General features: G+C 53.7%; 8 protein-coding genes across 8 annotated transcripts; 5 read left to right on the top strand and 3 right to left on the bottom strand.

The window, feature by feature from the left end:
* Positions 1-738: 738 nt before the first annotated feature.
* J4E78_010285 (uncharacterized protein) lies at positions 739-6410 on the top strand (the record flags this gene model as incomplete). Its single annotated transcript, XM_049370863.1, has 4 exons — positions 739-4637; positions 4994-5144; positions 5317-5508; positions 5619-6410. 4 exons carry the CDS (start codon positions 739-741, stop codon positions 6408-6410), a joined length of 5034 nt encoding a protein of 1677 aa, XP_049217448.1.
* A 487-nt stretch (positions 6411-6897) lies between these two features.
* On the top strand, positions 6898-8291 carry J4E78_010284 (uncharacterized protein; the record flags this gene model as incomplete). The annotated part of the gene is made up of 2 exons (XM_049370862.1): positions 6898-6905; positions 7286-8291. The coding sequence occupies 2 exons, from the start codon at positions 6898-6900 to the stop codon at positions 8289-8291; spliced, it is 1014 nt and encodes a 337-aa protein (XP_049217447.1).
* A 413-nt stretch (positions 8292-8704) lies between these two features.
* Positions 8705-10198, bottom strand: J4E78_010283 (uncharacterized protein; the record flags this gene model as incomplete). Its single annotated transcript, XM_049370861.1, has 5 exons — positions 8705-8764; positions 8808-8840; positions 8889-9636; positions 9704-10107; positions 10169-10198. 5 exons carry the CDS (start codon positions 10196-10198, stop codon positions 8705-8707), a joined length of 1275 nt encoding a protein of 424 aa, XP_049217446.1.
* A 741-nt stretch (positions 10199-10939) lies between these two features.
* On the bottom strand, positions 10940-11785 carry J4E78_010282 (uncharacterized protein; the record flags this gene model as incomplete). The annotated part of the gene is made up of 3 exons (XM_049370860.1): positions 10940-11165; positions 11223-11603; positions 11661-11785. 3 exons carry the CDS (start codon positions 11783-11785, stop codon positions 10940-10942), a joined length of 732 nt encoding a protein of 243 aa, XP_049217445.1.
* Positions 11786-12483: 698 nt separating this feature from the next.
* GND1 (phosphogluconate dehydrogenase (decarboxylating) gnd1) lies at positions 12484-14362 on the bottom strand (the record flags this gene model as incomplete). The annotated part of the gene is made up of 7 exons (XM_049370859.1): positions 12484-12498; positions 12548-13402; positions 13452-13586; positions 13634-13994; positions 14045-14083; positions 14135-14163; positions 14318-14362. The coding sequence occupies 7 exons, from the start codon at positions 14360-14362 to the stop codon at positions 12484-12486; spliced, it is 1479 nt and encodes a 492-aa protein (XP_049217444.1).
* A 1344-nt stretch (positions 14363-15706) lies between these two features.
* On the top strand, positions 15707-16666 carry J4E78_010280 (uncharacterized protein; the record flags this gene model as incomplete). Its single annotated transcript, XM_049370858.1, has 1 exon — positions 15707-16666. The coding sequence occupies one exon, from the start codon at positions 15707-15709 to the stop codon at positions 16664-16666; it is 960 nt and encodes a 319-aa protein (XP_049217443.1).
* Positions 16667-19123: 2457 nt separating this feature from the next.
* J4E78_010279 (uncharacterized protein) lies at positions 19124-20158 on the top strand (the record flags this gene model as incomplete). Its single annotated transcript, XM_049370857.1, has 1 exon — positions 19124-20158. The coding sequence occupies one exon, from the start codon at positions 19124-19126 to the stop codon at positions 20156-20158; it is 1035 nt and encodes a 344-aa protein (XP_049217442.1).
* Positions 20159-20463: 305 nt separating this feature from the next.
* On the top strand, positions 20464-21148 carry J4E78_010278 (uncharacterized protein; the record flags this gene model as incomplete). Its single annotated transcript, XM_049370856.1, has 2 exons — positions 20464-20472; positions 20720-21148. 2 exons carry the CDS (start codon positions 20464-20466, stop codon positions 21146-21148), a joined length of 438 nt encoding a protein of 145 aa, XP_049217441.1.
* Positions 21149-21318: the final 170 nt, after the last annotated feature.

Below are 21318 nucleotides of genomic sequence, written 5' to 3'. Positions count from 1 at the left end.
TTTGCATTAGATTTATTTAGTTCGAGATAGTATTCAACAATGTGTTGTTCTTCTCTGCTGAGTATGGGAATTATGATCCTGGTGAGTGGTTCTCTCACCTCTTGCCAGGGCCCGTTCGTACGACCACCACGTGCTAATGCTACCCTCAGCATCCCGTCCTGCACCCAGCTCTTTTACACCTCTTTTCATCGCAAGCAATCATCCGTCTCCATCACAAAGCGTCTTATGTCAACAGCTCAAACAGACAATCTTCTAACCCGCCATCCATGTCGCACCTACCTCTCCAAATGCCGGTGGCTGGTGCGCTTGCCCCCGGGTGAGGCTCTGCTGCTGCCTTTCCCAATCGAACGTCGCTACCACAGACAGTCCGAGCGCGATAGTCTCCGCGTCCTTCTCCGCCGTGTCTCTTCAGTAATGTTTGACTTTTGTCTGAGACAGCGAGTTTGACCTGGTGTTCTGTTGTCTTGTCGTCTTTGTTGTTGGGGGTTTGCACACGCGACGCGCCGGGCGCTCTCCGTTGGTTGCAGTCACTGAAAGAGGTGGAATTCACAGGCGCAAAGACTCACCGTCACCCCCGCATTCACTGCTCTTCAAACAGTCACGAATGCTGCCTAGGGAGAAAGAGAGAGATAGCAGGTTCGATCGTTTCGCGGTTTTCCGACTCCTGTACGACGCGCGCGACACTTCACGCATACACCGAAATCTCGCCGAGGATCACATCACCATCGCGAGCGCACCATGCAGGCGACAATCGGTGACAATATCACGCTAGAAACGCCAGAGCCAAAGAAGAGGAGGCAAAGCGCACAGGACAGCTCACCAAGACGACGCAGCGAACCGAAAATCACCTTGCCGGCGTTGAGTGATTTCGCCAGATCACATGTCGCTAACTGGTCTCCGCCCGTACCAGTAACGCCCGAATCGGAAGCGTTACGAAGCCTGAAGAAGGAATGGAGACGCCAATCCCGCGATGAGCCTGTGTACGATGGGCCGAAAACTGAGAAGCAACTTATGATTGTGGATCTGCAAGACTACGAGATCTATCGAACACCAGAGAGCGAGTGTAGGGCCTATGAGCTGACGAGCCTGCACTACCTGGAAGTTTCGATTGCGAAGAAGTTATGCTTTGATGGTTTCATCTGCGTGGGGTCGACCAAACACTACGTGCATGCAATACCAATTCAGGATAGCTCTGTCGAAGGCTACGGCGACGATGAGAACTCTGGTGTCACTACTTACGTACAGTCCACGTTCGCAAGTAAAGACAAACACTACGATATCTGGTACAGACTTGCGAAGCCCGCTCCAGGCTACAAAGAGTTCCAGAAATCGTTCCTCTGGGTAGCGCAACTAGGGAAGCACATCATCGACTACGTGGATAACCAACCGGTGGGATCAGTCGCGCTCAACGACTTCCGCGAAGACTTCTATGACTGGCTCTCGCCCCGTTTTGGTCATTGCGCCGACTTCCAGCAATGGCATACTGCGTTTAGACATCAAACTGACTTTCGCGTCGCTGTGCATGCGTACATCGAGTACTTCTACAACCAGGCCTTCAACCTTCCAAATTCAAAACAGCTACTTGCTCATCCCCTCTGGAGCGAGTGTATGGCTAAAGGGTTAACAGCGGTGAAGGCGCAGAAGAAAATCGTTGAGCACACTATTGCTACACCAGAGGTATACGATTGCTTCAAGCACATGTACTTTGGTGAGCAAATCCAGGCAAAACGGCCTATCGACACGGTCAAAATTACACAGGAACGCAGGAAACGGAGGCTTGGGTTTGCGCAGAGTTTCTGGGCACGGCAACCGACTACTCCGCGACGGAATGTATGTCAACCCTATGGTAACTCACCAGTGAAGGTTGGCGACGTCGTTGCCTTAATCCCCGACGAGGCAGACGCAACCGTTTGGCGCAACACGACCTGGGAGTGGCTCGCATACGTCCAGGGTACCGAGTCCTTGAAGGACAGAACGCAGAGGTTGTTCGTGCTATGGATTTATCGACACCATGAGACCAACATCTTCAAGGCGGAATATCCATACACGAACGAAGTCTTCTTATCCGACAACTGTAATTGCTCTGAAGGAGAGCTGTTGTCTACGGACATCAAGGGAAGATACGATGTGGACTGGGCACCTTCCACTATCGACGCTGAGCGATTTTTCGTCCGTCAAACCTACGTCACTCAAGACAGCGCGTTTGTCAGTCTCCGATCTTCACACAAGACTTGCACGTGTCGGAAGGAAAAGCGCACACCCGTCGATGATTACGGTCGAGGCGACACGGTATATCTATCAAGGACCCGAAACGGAGACAAGTTTCTGGATCCTGTCGTCTTTCAACACATTGACCGCGTCAAGGGGATTGTTAGAGTACGTAGGCTGTTACGACTGGAACGCGACTGCGGAGAACTAGCAGCCAAAGCTCGGCGCTCGAATCTCTTGGCCAACGAACTTGTCCTTACGGACGAATACGAAGACGTGTCCATGTCCCGCATCCAGAGGCGCTGTCATGTCAAGTTCGTGAGCAAGTCTGACATCCAGGACGGACAGATACCTTTCACGTACAATCGTGGCGGTGCTGGTGATCTCTGGTTTTTGTCTATGGGATTGACTGGCGTGGAAGGCGATCAGAAACTCATCTTTCTGCGGAATCTTCCGAAGACATTCAATGAGGGCCCTGACATGGCTTCTGCTACATCATTGAGAGGAATGAGTATCTTCAGTGGCGGTGGCTCGCTTGATCGAGGCCTTGAAGAAGGTGGAGCAGTTACCTTCCACTCCGCTGTCGACTTCAGTCCCCATGCCATCCACACTCAGCGAGCTAACTCGAAGAGCCCGGAGACGATGCATCTGTTCTGTGGCTCCGTCGATGATCACTTTGACGCAGCTCTCAAGGGTAATAAACCTGACCTTGTCCCTCGGGTCGGAGAAGTCGACTTCCTTGCTGCTGGATCGCCATGTCCTGGGTTCTCAGCTCTTCAGCACAATATTCTCAGTCCGCAGTCCTTGAAGAATGCGTCACATATTAGCACCTTCTGCTCGTATGTAGATCTATACCGCCCTTTGTACGGTATACTCGAAAACGTCGTCAACATGGCCTCAACACGGACTGGATTCGAAGATCAGAACGTGTTATCTCAGGTGGTTGCTTCTCTAGTCTCGATGGGATACCAATGTAATCAGTACATCATGGATGCTTGGAGTTACGGCAGCGCGCAACAGCGTTCACGCCTGATCCTCACCATAGCTGCACCCGGACTTGAGCCAATTGCCCAACCTTGGCACACCCACGCGCGGCCTTACGAGGAGACGGCGGGACGAAGCTTAGGTTATTTACCCAACGGACAGAAATTTGGTGAACGCGAGCACTACCCAACGCCTTTTCCATATGTACCAGCGGTGTCCGTCGATGCGGGATTGCCCGACATTGGCAACGGTATCGTACAGACTTGTATTCCGTTCCCAGACCACCGCTTAGGCCAGTTACCAACGCGCAAGCAACGTGCACTGGTCAGATGCATTCCACGGCAGCCTCCAGGTTGTGGCTACAAAGAAGCGGACCAACTTGGTCTTATCCCGACGTCGCTACGAGACCCGAGAACCGACATCGGGAAAGCGTACAGGAGGATCAAAGCAGCGGGACTGGTACCGACTATCACAACGAACATAGTCATCCGCGATTCTCGAAATGGCGCTACATTGCATTGGGATCAGCATCGATCTATCAGTGTATTGGAAGCTCGTCGGACGCAAGGATACATGGATGAGGAGCCCATCATTGGTTCGCTTCCGGAGCAGTACAAGATCGTGGGCAATGGCGTGGACCGTAAGGTTGCTTTTGCCATGGGTCTGTCTCTACTACAGGCCGTCCAGAAGAACGAGTTGGGGTTTACTGCGAACGGAACGACGCAGAACTCCGCTGAGATTGTGGACGTTACTAGCGATACCGAAACAGCCCACGTTGAGACGAGTGTTAAGAAGCCCAGACCTCAGTCTAAAGCCCAAGATATGTCGCCTTCTCAGAAGGAACATCGCCGCAGGAGTTCCGGACCGGTGGTGGTGATACCTGGACGACGGCAAACCGATGGCGCTACTTCGACTGTGAACAGTACTCCGGGGCCGCCTAGGAGGAATGCGAGCATGCCCAATGGCGCAACTAGCAAAACTTCACAGACTCCACCTATCTCACAACCCAATGCCTCGGTTGCCCAGACCACCGGCTTCTTCTCTCGACTTTCCAAATCTCTCGCTGCTGGCGTCGGTCGACTCTCCTTGTCGAGTATGTCATCTTCCTCCTCTACCCCGACTTCCGCACCAATCCCCGCGGTGAAACGCAGTCGCGAAGAGGACGAAGACCCTTTCGCCCCAGAAAGCCAGAGCCGCACATCAAGAGAGCGACCCAGGAAACAACCCCGAGTCAGCGCAACGCCATCGGCACAAGACGGGATCAAACTTGAAACAGAACCTAGAAGGAGGAAGTCTGTGTTCTCGCATCGAAGCGGCAGTGTGAGTTCGACGAGCTCGAGTAAGACTCGTTATACTCGTCATTCGGGGTTGTCGGTGGAGTATGTGCCGAAGAATTGGAATAAGAGGGTTGAGGTTGAGACAAGAGGGGTGGTCTTTGAAGAGCAGTTTGTTCAGGCTGATTAGTTGATCTGAGATGTTAAGGGGAGGGTTGACGAGTGACTTTGGTGATGGAGGATCTTTCTTGTGGTGGGCCAAGTAGTTGGACCACGCGTTGTGGATACCCAATATTTTGGTGCCGAATCAATATATCGTAGCCTTGGTTTGTTTCTCTGTAGCTTCAATCAAGATATCAAAAACCATAACAGTCCCCAAGTTCAGCATATCCAAGTTCATCTACATGTGGCGATGCCTTCCACATCCGGACTAGTGCGGCTCTATTTGCGCCCGCAGCCGATCTCGCCAAAAATGCGGGACAACTTTTTTGGGGTAACAACAACGACCAACAACCAAGATTTCATAGTCAGCAGAACCAGGAGATGAAGCTTACCGAACTAACGGAAATCGAGCTGCCAGCGGCGTACGATGCTCATGTCCATCTTCGCGATGGCGAGATGTCGCAGCTCGTTACGCCTACGATTCGTAAGGGTGGTGTGAATCAGGTGTATGTTATGGTGAGTTTGGAAGCATTCATTCCATATTCAAGATCTCGGCCATTTCATTTTCGCTACCATCGTCAATCTTGCTCCCTCTTCGTGGTCTCTTTCTGTTCATGTGTTGTTGCCGATTTGCTCGTCTCGCAACATCTTGGTCACGTTTCTCTAACCCATCATATCACTATTACAGCCGAACCTGGTCCCGCCTATCACATCCGTGAAGCAATGTCTCGAGTACCGCGACAGACTTCGTGCTATTGAGCCGAATGTGGATTACGTCATGTCGTTGTATCTTCACGAGGATATCACGCCGGAGGTTATTCGTGAGGCGAAGAAAGCGGGGATTACGGGTGTGAAGTCGTATCCTGCTGGAGTTACTACGGTACGTGAGGCCTTACCCGATAGTCCTACAATTCACACAGACAAAAAGATGGATTGAGTAAAGAGGAAGATAAAGACTACAAGTACGACAGCCATCCTAACCCCCCACAGAACTCCTCCTCAGGCGTCCTCTCCTACGAACCCTTCTACCCCGTCTTCGCCGAAATGGAAAAACAAAACATGGTCCTCAACCTGCACGGCGAAGTCCCCTCCACACCCCCCAACACCCACGTAACAACAACCAAAGACACAAAAACAGGCGCCATAACCATCCTCAACGCCGAACCCGCCTTCCTCCCCACCTTCCTGCTCCTCCACGCCAAGTTCCCCTCTCTCCGCATCATCCTCGAGCACTGCAGCACATCCGCCGCCCTCTCCGCCGTCCGCTCCTGCGGCCCCTCCGTCAGCGGCACAATCACCGCGCACCACCTCAGCCTCATCATCGATGACTGGGCAGGCGACCCCTTTTGTTTCTGCAAGCCTGTTGCGAAGACGCCTGAGGATCGGGATGCGTTGCTCCGCGCGGTGGTGCAGGGGAATGGGAAGTTTTTCCTGGGGACGGATTCTGCGCCGCATCCGAGGGGGAAGAAGAGGGGGGAGGATAAGGTTGCTGCGGGGGTTTTTACGCAGCCGTATGCGGTGGGTTATGTGCTTGATGCGTTGGAGGTGGGGGTTATGAGGGGGGTTATTGGGGAGGAGGAGGTGACGAAGGAGGTGCTGGAGGGGTTCTTTGGGGGGTGGGGGAGGGGGTTTTATCAGATTGTGGATGAGAAGATGGAGAGGATTGTGTTGAGGAAGGGGAAGGAGACGGTTGTGGATGTGTTGAGGAAGGAGGGTGGGGGCGAGTGTGAGGTCGTGCCGTTTAGGAAGGGGGAGGTTACTTGGGGAGTGGAGTGGAAGTGAGCGTTTGTCTGAATCATAACCGTGAGATGAGAGGCTATTATATATGTAGTTTGGCTCGACGTCTGTCACAGACATAGTACTACCAGTGACAAACTCCACATCTTCAGACTTTCCCATTCGCAAATTGCAACCCTGCCTAGTATGCTGGGTTCCGTTGTCAGATGAAGCGGAAAAGAGCGGTGAAACGTGCAAGGGCAGTATATATCTGCGGTTTGAAAAGCTTGTGCAGACGGAGACTTCGTTCTTCTGTATGCTGCTGTAGTATACAGAACCAGAGAGTCATGCATACGACATCAAGTTCTGTAGCAGATATCTCCAACATTTTAATGCCATACTATGCCTACATTAATGTCATGCCACTAGTATCCATCGCATCTTAATGCCACAATACGCCTACATCACGCACTGCCCTTACTCTATACATATCCCATCTCCCACATAGCTGTCAACCTCATTCCTTGCATATCCCATACGAATTCCAACCCCAATGTCACCGTCACGCTCACTTCCGCCCTCACATACAGCTCCTCGCTCCTCGCTCTCTGCCGAACTCACGGTGAACGTGAGCAGTGAGCCGCACTTTTCACCGCCAAGACAGCAGCGAGCGTTTGCACCCAGGACGCCCATAACAAAAGTTTTCATGCCGCCGATTTTTGAGATTCTTCAGCAACACACACTGGCTACACTCGTAAGTATCCTTTCTTTTTGTTATGGCATTCATGGTTTTGCGGATTACATGGGCTGCGGCAGCCCAATTCCCTTTCCGCATCCTGCTCCCTACCGTCTACATCACCCCCAGCATCTCACTGCCCTTGTGGCATCCTGCCCTCTACCGCCTACATTACCCCCAGCACCTCAATTCCCGTCTCTCATAGTCCTCCCTACCGCCTACATCCCCCCCAGCCCCTCCTCTCCCTTCCCGTAACTAACCACATAGTCACCATGACCACCCACACCACCACCACACTCCTCGCCTTCACGGCAACGTCGCCGGCATGGCCCACCACGCCCGCCCTCACCACCATCAATCTCGGGCGCGACATCGCCATGGAAGTCCTCGCCACAGAGGCAAATCAAGACCGCCTTCGGGCACATCAAGATCGCCTTCGGGCACTACAAGAAGGAGAGGCTACGGCCGACGAGCTCAAGGAGCTCGAGACGATTTCCGGTGAGTTGTTGCTTTGCGTGCAGCGATTTGAAGCGTTTTTGGCGAGATGGGATGGGGAGGTTTTGGGGTTGGGTTTGGAAGAGGGGGGGATGGAGGAGGAGATGGAGGAGGGTGAGATTGAGGAAGGGGAGGTGAAGGAGGACGAGATGGAGGTCGACAAAGATTCGCCTTCACCACCACCACACGGGCCCGAGCGCCCCCAACGCCTCGACCCCGCCGCCATCGCCGCCATCAGCGTAGGCGACATCGGATGGGCGCCACTCCCCCGCATGGCAGCCACCTCGCGCGACTGGTTCATCCAGTCCGCGTACGGCCAGATCTGCATCAAGGTCTACCCGTTCATCATCGTCAAGAAGATGAACGACTGCATGATCGGCATGCCCATCACAACCGCCGGAGGCAACGGCCTCACCAACAAGACTCCGTCGCTTCGTGCGCGCAGCACGTATGTCGTTGGAGCCAATTTCCGCGGGAAGAACGATGTCCCTTATGGATGGGGCATGGGGCCCGCAAAGATGAATCTGGAGGTGGACCAGACGGCGGGGGCGTACGAGCCTCGTTCTGGCGCCTTTGTGGACGTGTTGGACACGTACCAGATCCCGTACAACGCGAGGTGGAAGAAAGAGGGGCGCCTGACGCATGCTAGTCGGGTGAACTTGGGTCGGATGAGGCACGCGGTGCTGGAGAAGGATGCGCTTCGTGGTGAGGTTTGAGGGAGGGGGGCTCGGGGGAGGAGGGCTTGGGGACTACAGCTTGTGTTGAGGCGTTTTGTATATTAGCATAGGGCAAGGTGATGGGCTTCGCGTACTTTTCACTCAGCGAATTGAACCCGTATCCTGCCATGTATGCTTCATCCACCTTTGTGCCATGTCAGTGCACACACCCCTGACTTATTGTAGATCCCAGCCCTATTATCCACACATCCTATATAACTCTGCCGCTTCTTGTAGTTCCCTAAAGCTCTTGCAATCCGCTATAATCTTCTGCTCGGATTCGGGCCAGCCATTCTCGTTCACCATCTTTATAATCTCTTTGGACCGTTCACGTCCTTCCAAGCCGACGAGACGCGTAAGAGGACAAGCACAGTGTGCTAACAGAGTATCGACCTGTTCGCGGATCTCGTCGCTCAGCACGATGGTATCGACCAGCATTTGTCCCTCTGTTGACGCATTGTGACACCGTGAGTCTATGTCATTTGATCCAGCGTGATGGTCTGAGTTCCTACATACTCTGACGACCCATATGAAGTTATGGTATACTCGCTGGATTGGTTAGCTCAATGTGATAGGTACAGGGTTTCATGTACTTACGTTGAATTCCACTCGATCTCCCTCTTCATAGCGCAACCAGCACTCGCCGACGGCTTCGGTACCCATGCTTCTGCCGGTGTGTGCAGATTTCCATTCGTCAAGTCTGTAAACGGGGTAGAAGTCTCGACGAAGGATTATACCACTCTTTTCAGGCACGTTCTCTGACGGTTCAGTATTGCCGTACCACCACGCCGCATCTACCTTCCGTAAATTCTGTATCCGGTCGTGTGGCTTGTAACTCAGCTTTCCGGGTTCTTGAGTGGGATAGCTTTCGGTACAGATACCTGTCACGCCATCAACGTTGAGATTCCTCTTCGCCCTATCAACCGGATCAATAATATGAACGATTATAGGTCTTGTAGTAGCCGTGTCTTCTTCCGTGTTTGACGGGTCGGTAATGAAGTCTGCGTCGCCAATCGTTGCGGTTGTAGAATGATTAGTCCTCATGCTTGCATTGTCGGTATTGGTATTCGGCCGCTGTCTCATAGCTGCGTTGGAAGCTTTTTTGTATACTCTGGATTTCGAGAGGACAGATTCGAAGTGTTGTTCGGAAGCGCCGTCAGTAGGATCGACAAGGGTTGAGAGATTGCTCAAGAGACTACTAGGGGAATCTTCGGTTTTGAATGTAGACTCCGCCACTGTGAGGGCATAAGCCTTTCGCATGTTTTGGGTGTGTTCGTTCATTGTTGTCATCGTCTTGCTTTGTTCTTTTTCCTGAAGGAGTTTCTTTCTCTCGGTCGAAGAATCCCTGCTAAAGTCAGTCCGCCATTCATGGCTGTAGCTGTACGCTATATGGAGACTTTGTCTTCACTCACGTGTTCAGCGGGCCGATCAACATGTTGATCGCAGAATGCTGTTGATGCAGCCGTTCCAAAAAGTCCTTGACTTCATCCTCATTCCACAGAGTCCTGAATTTGGCTTTCGAGCTCATACTACCATCGCCATGAACGCCCTTCATGATCTTCGACACGTACTTCCCGAGGCATACCCCAAGCACGAGAGAGCTTATCAGAGTCGTATCGAGCGTTTCGACCAAATCTGCGTCCGCGTGCACAGCATTCGTTTCGTCCAGAAGTAGTGCCTGCAGCCGCGATAGTAAGGTCCCATTGAGTTTGAGCTGGGAACAGAGGAATCGCGCGGTAACGGGCGCGTGCTTCCATTTGTTCCGTATGTCGTTCAGGCCTTTGGCAGCTCCGAGGAAAGTCGTAATGATCCGGAGCTAAAAGTGTGGTTAGCTTAGCAATACGGCTCTGACTAAGATCCCGGCGGAGAGAACTTACCACATTCGTCGCAATGCTTAAGGGGTCCATCTTACTCGTTGCGAATCATGCGGGTTGAACGGGTACGTCTGAACAAGACTTTTATTACAACCTAGCGACAAGGCATAAAGAGCGTCCCAATTGCCACCAAAAGGAGAAAGAGGCTTTCAGCTGCAGCCTGCTGTTTGACATGTTATTCCAACAACTGCAAACTTCTGTCATTATCCTTGTGCTTATTTTTGTGTGCGTGCGTCCGTCGGGATCGTATCGAAGACGTGAACCTAGAATGCTGTACCCTCTCAGAACCCCGAGGTTTTCTTGAGATGCGATGATTCTCTGGTTCGTGAGTATGTCCTTGCGTTCGTTTGGTAGTACTAGAAGCTTGAAGGTATCGTGTATTGACCCAAATGCATGTACGTGCGTTACAGTCGTATGAAATGCGGAAGGTGTGATTGGCTCGTCGTCTCTGTGTTGCCTCTAGGTCATCGTCATTGGAACCGGGAAATCCATGGAGTCCTGTGGATATTTCGCACTTACACGACACGGCGCGGGAAGCCGTGGCTTTTGAACATTTTGTGAATTTCAGAAATGCCTACTATGCCATACGGAATAGCATGTTTACCTTCCAGCACCCTCCCATAGAATGCAAGACTGCTACCATCATTACATAATTCTTCCGTGATCCATACCTCACGGCACTAACGAGACAAAACCTTCCAGCCAGCGACATGGCCTCTGCGGATAAGGCTTACATCAAGTTGTCCGTCGCCAAAGCCCTGGGCTGGCCGAGTTCTAACCTCCCTTCCTAGGGGCGTTGGGCACAGCGACCGGAGCGCGAGCCGCCCCACCCGCAGACGCGCCCTTCTTACGCTGGTAGAAGGCTTCGACGACCTTGCGAACGTGAGCCTTAGCCTGGTGCTTGTCGGCGGGTGCTTTGATGCTTTCGAGCGTGTACGGGGCCTGGATGAGGACGGAGTCGTTGACGACGATCTGCGTATCTGCCCACCGAGTCGGCAAACTATGGTTCGTATGTTAGCCCTGATATCCTGTCTCTGCCAGATCTGATATGACTCACGTTCTCGAAATAGCATCGAACAACTCCTGTGCTTCAGCACTAACACCCTTGCCCTTCTGCATATCCTTCTTCTTCATCTCGCGGATGGTTTGATCTTCGCGGGCTTGTAGCGCGGCCAGATCCACCTTGGAGATGCTGGGGAGTGCGCCATCGAACCCTGCTGCGGATTCAGGTACCCGCTCTCCTGTGCCGATGATCTCGAAGGACTCAATGTGTGCGAATGGGATGATGTGGTAGTCGCCGGGCTGGCTGAATAAGGAGGCGGGGGAGGGGTTCGGTGGAGCGGGCGCGGTGTTGATGGCTATGGCATGGGTGAGGTTGCAAGCCGTGAAGAGGGTGCCCTCGAGGACGTTCTTGCCAGGGGCACATGTGACTTTGATGCTGGGAACTGTCAGCTACCATCCCAGCTGTGATACCACTTCGACGAGCGGAACGTACCGTGACCCAACAGCCTTGTACAGATCGGAATCCGCGCCAATGACATCTTTGTTCGATCCAGGGCCGGCTTTTAGGTTCGGAGTCGCAACCTTGCCCGCAACGCTATTGCGCTTGTTGTCCGCCATGACGGTCCTGCTCTTGTGTGCCTCTGTCTAGGCGACTTGTGTATTACGGGCGGCGGAGGCTAACGTGTTGCTCCGCTACAATTGGGTCTCGTCAGCACCTAGTCCCTGCCCAGATTCTACGACGGAGGACCTAACGCCAGAGACTCATACAAGCAGTGAATATACAATCCAAAGGAATGAAAGAAATGAAAACGCGACGACGCACGCGCAACCGGGTCGTGGGGCAGCGCTGGCGTGGCGGAGCTGGCGGAGCGCGAGGCGGGTGGGTTGATGTTGTCGTGATGCGCTGCAACTTTCCGTGGTCGCGATGCCAAGCCTTTACGCAGGGCGCTTGCCGCTGGGCCAATTATAGAAGGTATAGGGTGTAGGCCTTGGAGACGCTTCCGTCCCGAGTGTATCCTGATTGCTGGGAAGCCGATGCGCGTGCGACCTCGTAACAATGTTCAATTCATAGTGGGGTGGCTCGTCAAGGGTCTACCTGGAGGTACGCGACGATCAACGCTAACTGCAGCTAGCGTACGAGTAACAACACAGCGGTCAAGCTGAGCTCCAAACATTCACCGGCACATGCAAACATTGGACATGCGAATCGTTATATTCATTCTAGAGTCGAGGTATCTCAGTTTTCACGTTCGTCATAAAACATGAACTCGGGGCAGCCCTCTGCTCCCGTCTAACAAGCAATGGATATCCCCTTTTTAAGCGTTGTAGGTCTGGCAAGTTGTTAGTGTCTTCTAAATGATTAAGGTGCGTGAGACTTACAGAAGCAGAGATGTTACCACCCCTTCCGGTCCAGTTGACGTGGATGTCCTGGCCCTCCTTGTAGGTCTCGTTGGCGAACTCGGGCTTGATCCTGAAGGTGTGGGCACCGAAGTAGTCACGCTGCGCCTGCAACAGGTTGGCGGGCAGGTCCTTGGCGCGGTATCCATCGTAGAAGCTGAGGGCGGTGCTGAAAGCAGGGGTGGGGATACCCCAGAGAGCACCCTTGGAAACGGTGTCTCTCCATCCGGACTGGGCCTTGTGGATAGCCTTGCTGAAGAAGTCGTCGAACAGCAAGTTCTCGAGCTCGGGGTTCTGGCGGTAAGCCTTGGTGATCTCCTTCAAGAAGACGGAGCGGATAATGCATCCACCGCGCCACATGAGGGCAATCTCGGGCTTGTTCAGCTTCCACTTGTACTCCTTGGCGGCGTTCTGGATCAGCATGAATCCCTGGGCGTACGAGATGATCTTGGACGCGTAAAGAGCCTGCTCGAGGTTGTCGATGAAGGCCTGGCGGTCGCCAGAGAAGCTGGGGGTGGGGCCGTCCAAAAGACCGGCGGCACGGCCACGCTCCTGCTTGAGCGAACTCAGGCAACGGGCGAAGACGGCCTCTCCGATCAGGGTAACGGGCATACCGAGGTCGAGCGCGTTGATGGCGGTCCACTTTCCGGTACCCTTCTGACCAGCAGAGTCCATGATCTTCTCAACAATGGCAACACCATCGTCGTCGTTCTTGTACATGATGTCACGGGTAATCTCGATCAGGAATGAGTCGAGAACGCCCTTGTTCCATTGTGTGAAAACGTCGCCAATCTCCTTGTTGCTCATGCCGAGACCGCGCTTCATGATGTCGTAGGCCTGTTTCTGTCAGTCGCCTCTTTCTTTCTGTATGATCGTCTCGTCTCACCTCGCAGATCAACTGCATGTCACCGTACTCAATACCGTTGTGGACCATCTTGACGTAGTGACCGGCACCCTCGTCACCAACCCATTGGCAGCAGGCCTCGCCGTCGGACTTTGCGGAGATGGACTGGAGGACATCCTGAATATTGTTAGTTTTTGCCTGTTCATCTCTTCACGCATTCCTACCTTGATGTATGGCCAGGCCTCCTCGTTACCACCGGGCATGATGGAAGGACCGTAGCGGGCACCCTCCTCTCCTCCAGAGACACCAGTTCCGACGAATCGGATACCCTTGGACTTGAGGTAGTTTGTGCGGCGGTTGGTGTCGGGGTAGTGGGAGTTACCACCGTCGATGATGATGTCGCCCTCCTCGGCACCTCCCTCGAGGAGGAGCTCGATGAAGTCGTCAACGGGCTTACCAGCCATGACGAGCATCATCATGCGGCGGGGCTTCTTGAGCTTGGAGACGAACTCCTTGATGGAGTGGGCGCCGACGATGGACTTGCCCTTGGCCTCATCGTTCAAGAAACGGTCGACCTTGGCAACGCTATCTGCCTGTCAGTGTGTGTTGGCGGCGCGGTGTATCGAGGCGCTTACGTTCGGTTGAAAGCAACAACGGTGAAGCCGTGGTCGGCACTGGATGATGTTAGTACTGATTGGTAGGTTATGACGTTGGTTGTGACTTACGCGTTGAGGATCAAGTTCTGGCCCATGACCTATATGTATGGTCAGCATGGCTGGCCTTGATGCGTTGGATGTGAATGTCTCCGGATAATTCGCGCTTTGGACTCAATGGCTGGCAGGAAAGCACGACGACGCGCACTTTCTGCTGCACTCGCCGTGAACGCGATCGGAGCATGGAGTACTTACGGCCAGGCCGATGAGGCCGAAATCTCCGACGGGCTCAGAAGACATGATTGCGTTCTCGTGTGGGTGTAAGTGGGTGGATGAGAAAGTGTTGGCGGGGTAGAATTGCAGCGACCGGGCGTGCAATACGAGGCAATTGAGGCTTATAAAGCGGGAGATGGTCAAGAGAAGGAAGAAGAAGTCTGGTGGGGGTCGTCAAGATATGTACGCGGAAAGTCTTTGGAACAAGCGGGGCACACTACTATTGCATCAATGGCACGTCCCACCACCATATCCCAGCATCACGCTGTTGACGGAGAATAGCTTCGGCCGCGGCGGTAAGGTATGTCATACAAGCCACTGTTGCCAATTCCGTCTTGTAAAACGTTTGCACCGCTGCCGACATGATTGCTGAACATCACAGCGCATGATTAGAAAGCCGCCGTCTAATGAGCGGGCTAGACACGGGTGGGTTGCGCATGTGGTTGCAGATGCTATGGCTATCACGACTCAGTGTACATTCACTATTGACATGAATTTCATCCTAGCAGACTAGCGACGCAAGCAACAGTCCCAACGGCGTCGCGGTCAAATGCGGCTGCTTGTGAAGCCCCTCCGTCTCAGCCTTAACACAGCATTACGCAGTACGGATGGAGGGGCAGCGTGCAGGGATCACCGGATACGCTAGGACAGGTTGCCGGAGAAGTCTTGCAATGTTTCCAAGGCTACCTGGATGGACTGTAAAAGCTGACGCGATGTGAGAAAACTCATCACCGGTGACGCCTGTGCATCATGCTGCACCTTCTTGCTGGCTGTTCAAGGTTGAGCCTTGCGGTGCAGCGTGGTGTGCAGCGGCTGCCGATATGCCGGCAACACGTGATTTCGGGGCCGGAGGAGCCGCTTGGCTCACTTTCTGCGACAGAAACCAACAACGGACGTCGACGCCCCCATCTGCCTGACGCATCCCCACGGTAATTGTAATTTGCACCGGCCCGCCATCCCACTCTGCCCTCTTCAAACGCCGACCTAGTCCTCGCCCACCTGCAGCCTCGCCTGCTAGACGCTTCGGGAAAGTCTTGTTGCCTTCTGCCATCTTCGACGTGTAGTCAGCATCAGCTCCAGCCATCCACGCGCACGGCACTGCCCGGGCGGTTATTCACTCACACGCACGCGCTTCATCGAGAGGCATTTTCCCCAGCCATACAGAAACTGCGCCTCACCTCATCGGTGCAACCACACCCGCGCGCACCCTCAAAGTCTGCGAACCGTAGATTACTACGCATCCTTAGCCACCCGACCGTCCTATCACCAGTCTACCCACTCCGCAACATCAGAGCGCGTCTCGACCAGTAGCTGGTTAAGTCATCACCTCGCTAAGGTTAAGCTGAACTGACCCGCAGTTCCTACTCCAACATGCAGCCCCATCACTCCCTGCCAGCGCGCCCGCCGCCCACGACATACTCGGCACCGCCATCAAGGACCAACAACGCCGGCGCACGAGGCCAGGGCAACTCGCCCATGTTTGCTGGCTTCACACCGGCGTCTGCTGCGCCGGCAAACTACGCGCAAGCCCCAGTGAGCGCCCCCTATCAAGCACCCGCATACCCGACCAGCAATGCTTACAACAACTACTCGTACCCAGCCTACGCGACGGGCGCACCTGCTGCGGCCTCATACCCAGCTGCTCCGACCGTGAACCGCGGGTTTGGTGGCACCTATGATCCCGAAGAAGAAGCCCGCATCGCCGAGTGGAACAGCGCATACAATGCTGGTGATGCGAACGCGAAGAAGGGCACCGGCGCGAATATGACCGCTCGACCGGAAGCGGCAACCACCCAGGATACTGAAGCAGGACCAGCAGCCGACGGCAAGCGCAAGACTGTTGTTCGCGAGGGAGGTGGAAAACAGTGGGAGGACGAGACACTACTCGAGTGGAACCCCTTGCACCCGCGACTCTTCATCGGTAACCTGGCGGGTGAAGTCACCGACGATTCACTCCTCAAAGCTTTCGCCAAGTACCCGTCTCTGTCCAAAGCCCGCGTCGTACGAGACAAGAAGTCCACCAAGAGCAGAAGTTACGGTTTCGTGAGCTTCTCAGACACCGACGACTACTTCCGTGCCGCCAAGGAGATGAATGGCAAATACATTGGCAGCCACCCAGTCCTCATCAAGCGAGCCACATCTGAGGTCAAAGCCGTCGTGAAGAAGGACGACAAACACAAGCAGGGGAAGAACAGGAACAACAAGAACAACAAGGACAAGTCTGGAAATGGCAACAACAGCACGCCCGCGGTAGTCGCATCTCCCGCCATGTTCATACCACGTGGTGTTCAGAAGAAGGGCAAGTCGAACGGTCCGAGAGTCTTGGGTTGAGCGACCCTGTGTGGTTGCAGACGATATCAAAATCACAGCACGCGGAATGCTCAGGCATGTACAACTACGTACCCACGTGTACTTCAAACACTCCCAAGGTTAGTGGAGTCACTTCTACTTTGCACTTTCATCTTTGTTTGTTTGGTCTTTGTCTTTTGGTTCATGTTCAAGCGTTAAATGGATTCTCAGCAGTGTCAAAGATGACGAATGCGGTGGATGGGGACGTCACGAAGTACGACGCACATGTGCGCGTCAAGCGTACTTGTGCAGTCGGCGACGTGGTGGACACAAAGGGCCAAGGGCCCCTCGATGTGTCTAGGTTTAAGGAACCGACAAGTGGCGGAAGAGGATCAATCGAACCAAACCTAGACAGCACACATCAACATGCAAACGTGAAGACTGCCGTGACACTTGTGTATCCTTCATCCCTACCGCACTTCCCACCAATCTCCACCTACCCACCCAACCTCTCCACACTCTCCACAACCCCCTCCCCATCCCCCTCCACCCCCAAACAATCCAAAAAATCATAACTCGCATACTCCCTCCTCGGCACCCTCGCCCTCCAACAAAGCCTCGTAGTACAATACCTCATCTTCTCCTTCCACACCCCATCCTCACTCGTCCCCCACCTCGCATGCCCACTGCCCCTCCACGTATAACTAACCGCACTCGCATCATCCCTCTCCAACACACTCCCATCCCTCTTCTTCAGTCCCAACACCCTACACGCCTGTATCTGGTCCTCCAGCCCCGGCCAATCCGGCAACAAATCTTCTCGAGTCTCGAATTCTAGATTGACTTCTTGGCAGGAAGATGGGAGGGTGAGGGATGCGAGTGTGGAGACGAGGCGCTGTCGTTCTTTCAGTTCGGCGAGCAGGGGAGGGAGGAGGTATGCGCATATCGTCCAGGTTATCCTGCGCCAGTGCAGATGGCTGAGTAGGAATTTAGAGAAGTTGGAGGGTTTCAGGGCGACGAGGTTGTCGTGGAGGTGGTAGAGTTGGGCGCCGCGCTGGGAGGTGGTGTGGTGCAGCCAGATGTCGCCGTTGTAAAGCCAGGATGTGGAGCCTAGGTAGCGGAAGTGATGTGTCGCACTTCGTAATGGTATCTGATGCGCTTCCACGTATACTATTCTGCACGTCAGAAGTAATGCGGTATCGATTTTCGTTAGGTAGGTGTGGAGGGGCCGGTAGAGGGGCGAGATGGAGTGCATGTCGATGGGGCGGGTGTGGTCGTGCTGTTGGGAGAGGACGTGTTGGTAGATTGTGAAGCGGATTTCTGCTGGGAGTAGGGTGAAGAAGAGGGATTGCTGTTGGGGGTGCGAGGTCGAGGGGGTTAGGGAGGCGAGGTGTCTACGCGTAGCGCGGGCAAGCCGTTGGCGGGTGTAGCGGTCTTTTGGGAGGGATTTCGGTTGTGGCATTTTGGGTATCCCTTTGTGAGGTTGACGTTGGGGTCTTGGATGTGTTTGTTGTGTAGCTGGTTTGGGTGGTGTATGACGTCGTTTGGCGAGGCGATTGATTGAGATTTTACTGCACAGGTGCTTTTGTTCACCCAAATCCAGTACAAATGTCGTCAAATTCCCCAATACTAGCTCTTAATATTACGAGTGACCGGCACATTGGTGACTGCCAAGGTTGAAGATGTCGAGTGCACGTGTAGCCGGAAGCATCGTGGTGCAGCATGTGAGCTCTGTTCATGGCCCGTGCGTCAGCGTAGAGCCTTCCTCTTCGCCTGCGCTCTTGCCTTACATCCATCACTCATGTAGCGCGAGTGTTTCTCCAACCCAGCGCACGAATTTGACGAAGACATTCTGTTTCTGGGTCGCAGCGATAACGTGAGTATGAAAGCCCCGGGGCTCCTCTGGGTACTGAGGAGCAACGGATCGGAACCGTTGACACATGCCTCGGATGTGCTCATGATCGACTCCCAACCCTTTACCTAGTGTAACATTCGACTCCTCTCAGCTCGGACGCACCCGGAGACATATTGGAGGACATATATCCTTTTGCCTTCTCTTATCAGCAATCCTTGATATCGAAGTTGTTGTGCCGCAATGACTTGCCTGAGGTGTTTAGATAAGAACATTCGGCCCCAGCTCACTTTGCGCAGCAACGAAGTATCACAATTCAATCGTTCCTTGAATCCTCCCTTATGATGCCACCTGTGAGGCCGCCTCACCTGGCAACAATCTCGAACAATTTCAAGTTGTGGACTACTTTCACACCGAGTTACCGGGGCCTCGGATTGTGTAATTACACACAACGTCTAGAAGCACACTCACCGTACGAGGCAAACGTTCATTCAACAGCACTGCGAAATCGCACCCAACCCGGAAAGCATTTAAAACAAAAGCTCTCAAGCTCTTCCAGGCTCAACGGCAACCTCCAGTCTCACTCCAACTCATTACTCACAAATCCCTCAAGTCGTTCCTTCAGTAGTCTCACCAATTCTACCAAAATGGCATCTCAACAAACAGACTCATCCGAGTCGTCCAGCCCCACATCTTCCATTGAGTCAACAACACCACTTGTACCGGCCAGTTCTGCGTCAGACTCATCATCTGCCTTCGACTTCGATGCCGTCCTATCCAAGCACAACGTCACCAGGAGTTGTCTCAACAGTGTCCATAGTGTACTGATTGACATTGCGAAGGATGCAGGAAAGATCATGGTCGCAGCCGAGCATTGCATCATCACGACTGTCCACAAGAACAACACATCTGACGTAGTCACTAAATTCGACAAGCAAATCGAAGCCATGGCCGAACGACGCCTCGCTGAGTCCTTCCCTGATATCAACTTCCTCGGCGAAGAGACGTTCAAGCACGGCACCAAGCTCGCAGACACGCCGACATTCATTGTGGATCCAATCGACGGAACGCTGAACTTCTCCCTCGGCGTGCCTAACTGCGCTATCTCCCTCGCCCTAACGCTCGACAAGAAACCTGTCGTTGGAGTTGTGTTCAACCCTTTCCGCGGAGACATGTACCATGCGATCAAGGGACAAGGCGCCTACCTGACCAAGACCTTCACCAACCGAACGATCAAGCTGCCTGTTCAACCCGTTCCTAAGCCAATGCCTTCGCTCAACTCCTGTCTCGTGGCTGTCGAATGGGGTAACCAGCGCTCTGGTCCTAACTGGGCACTGCGCACCTCGATTCACAACGCTCTTCTCACTTCCAAAGTCGAGGGCGGCGCGATGTGCAAGTCAGTCCGCTCAAACGGATCCGCAGCACTGGACTTCTGCTACGTGGCTCACGGCATGCTCGACGCGTTCTGGGAAGGAGGAGTATACTCTTGGGACGTTGCAGCAGGATGGTGCATCCTGGAAGAGGCGGGCGGTGTGGTCGTGAGCGCTAATCCTGGGAATTGGGACCCAGAGCTTGAAGGTCGTCTTTACTTTGCGGTGCGCAATGCGAAGCGCGAGGATCAGCGTGCTGTTATTCAGGAACTGTGGGGGATGATGGGGGATCGGAAGTTTGTGTTTCCTTGAATGCGGTTTTTGCGAGTTTTCACGGCATGGGGATAGTATGGTGGAGTTCATGCAGCACACGGCCGGGATCTGGTTTGTTTGGCCAGACAGTATAGTATGTCTTTGACTGAACTCATTGATGATAGTATCTAGGTACATAAGAATCCCTTCGATATGCTTTCGCTGCTTTGACCAAACACGAGTGAGCACCAGTGTTGTTGCACGTCTATTGCGGTTGGAATGCCCATTCCTTAATGCACAAAGAGCAGTGATGGCTCCGTCCTGTTTTATGGGACTGATGCCTTCCATACCACCCACAGACCCTCATGTTCAAGGTAGTCACGACAGATGCCAGCTTCTACATTTATCGCGAGACCCAAACAAACTTCCTCCATTACACTCTCACCCCAACACACCTCACTGCATGACTACACATCCACACCGAAGCATCGTTTGCTGTCACAACGTTATTGTATAGCATATCCCTATCATCAACTCACCATACTCTTGATCGGCATCACACACACCACCTCGACCAAGCTGTCTCGCAGCTCAGCATCAGCATAGCTGCATCCTGTGCAGTCCCTGCACACCTCCCCTACCACGCTCGACCTCCAGTCCTTCGCAACCTACATCACCCTCACCACCGCCTTCAACGAGACCCACAATCCATGCAGCACCACACCCACTGAGTACATGCCCTTTGACACCCGACGGTCCAAACCAACCCAACCCAAACGCCACACGCGCACATACTGCCCAAGGATCACTCATAAACGCCGCACCATCTTCGACCAGGGCCACGACCCCAGAACAACTCACTTCACCGGCAGGCCTCTCACTGCAACCGAGAGACTACACGTAGCCCGCCAGCGCCTCCGCAAGTTCGAGAAGACGCAATCCCGCAAAGCACAGCGGAAGACTTGGGTCCGTAACGGAAGAATCAATACGCCAAGCAAGCTCGATAGGATACACCTCAAGCTGAAGAGGATCTTCACCGGGAACTTCTGAGTACCTCCACATCTACTCCTTGACGCTTCGAGTGTGTTTATGAGCACGACTGCAACTTGTGTAACAAGCTCTGTAGCCTCTGGTGTACTCCAAGCCCCCGTACAGGGACAAGGCCGCACACTTTCGAATCACCGACCTCGAGCCACCAATCCACTCGAACCACGCGAGAG

The sequence above is a fragment of the Alternaria triticimaculans genome, assembly GCF_023758025.1.
Source record: "Alternaria triticimaculans strain BMP 0046 chromosome Unknown scaffold_29, whole genome shotgun sequence".
NCBI lineage: Eukaryota > Fungi > Ascomycota > Dothideomycetes > Pleosporales > Pleosporaceae > Alternaria > Alternaria triticimaculans.
Note: the sequence above shows the minus strand (reverse complement) of the source record. Positions and strands in the feature narration are given on the sequence as shown.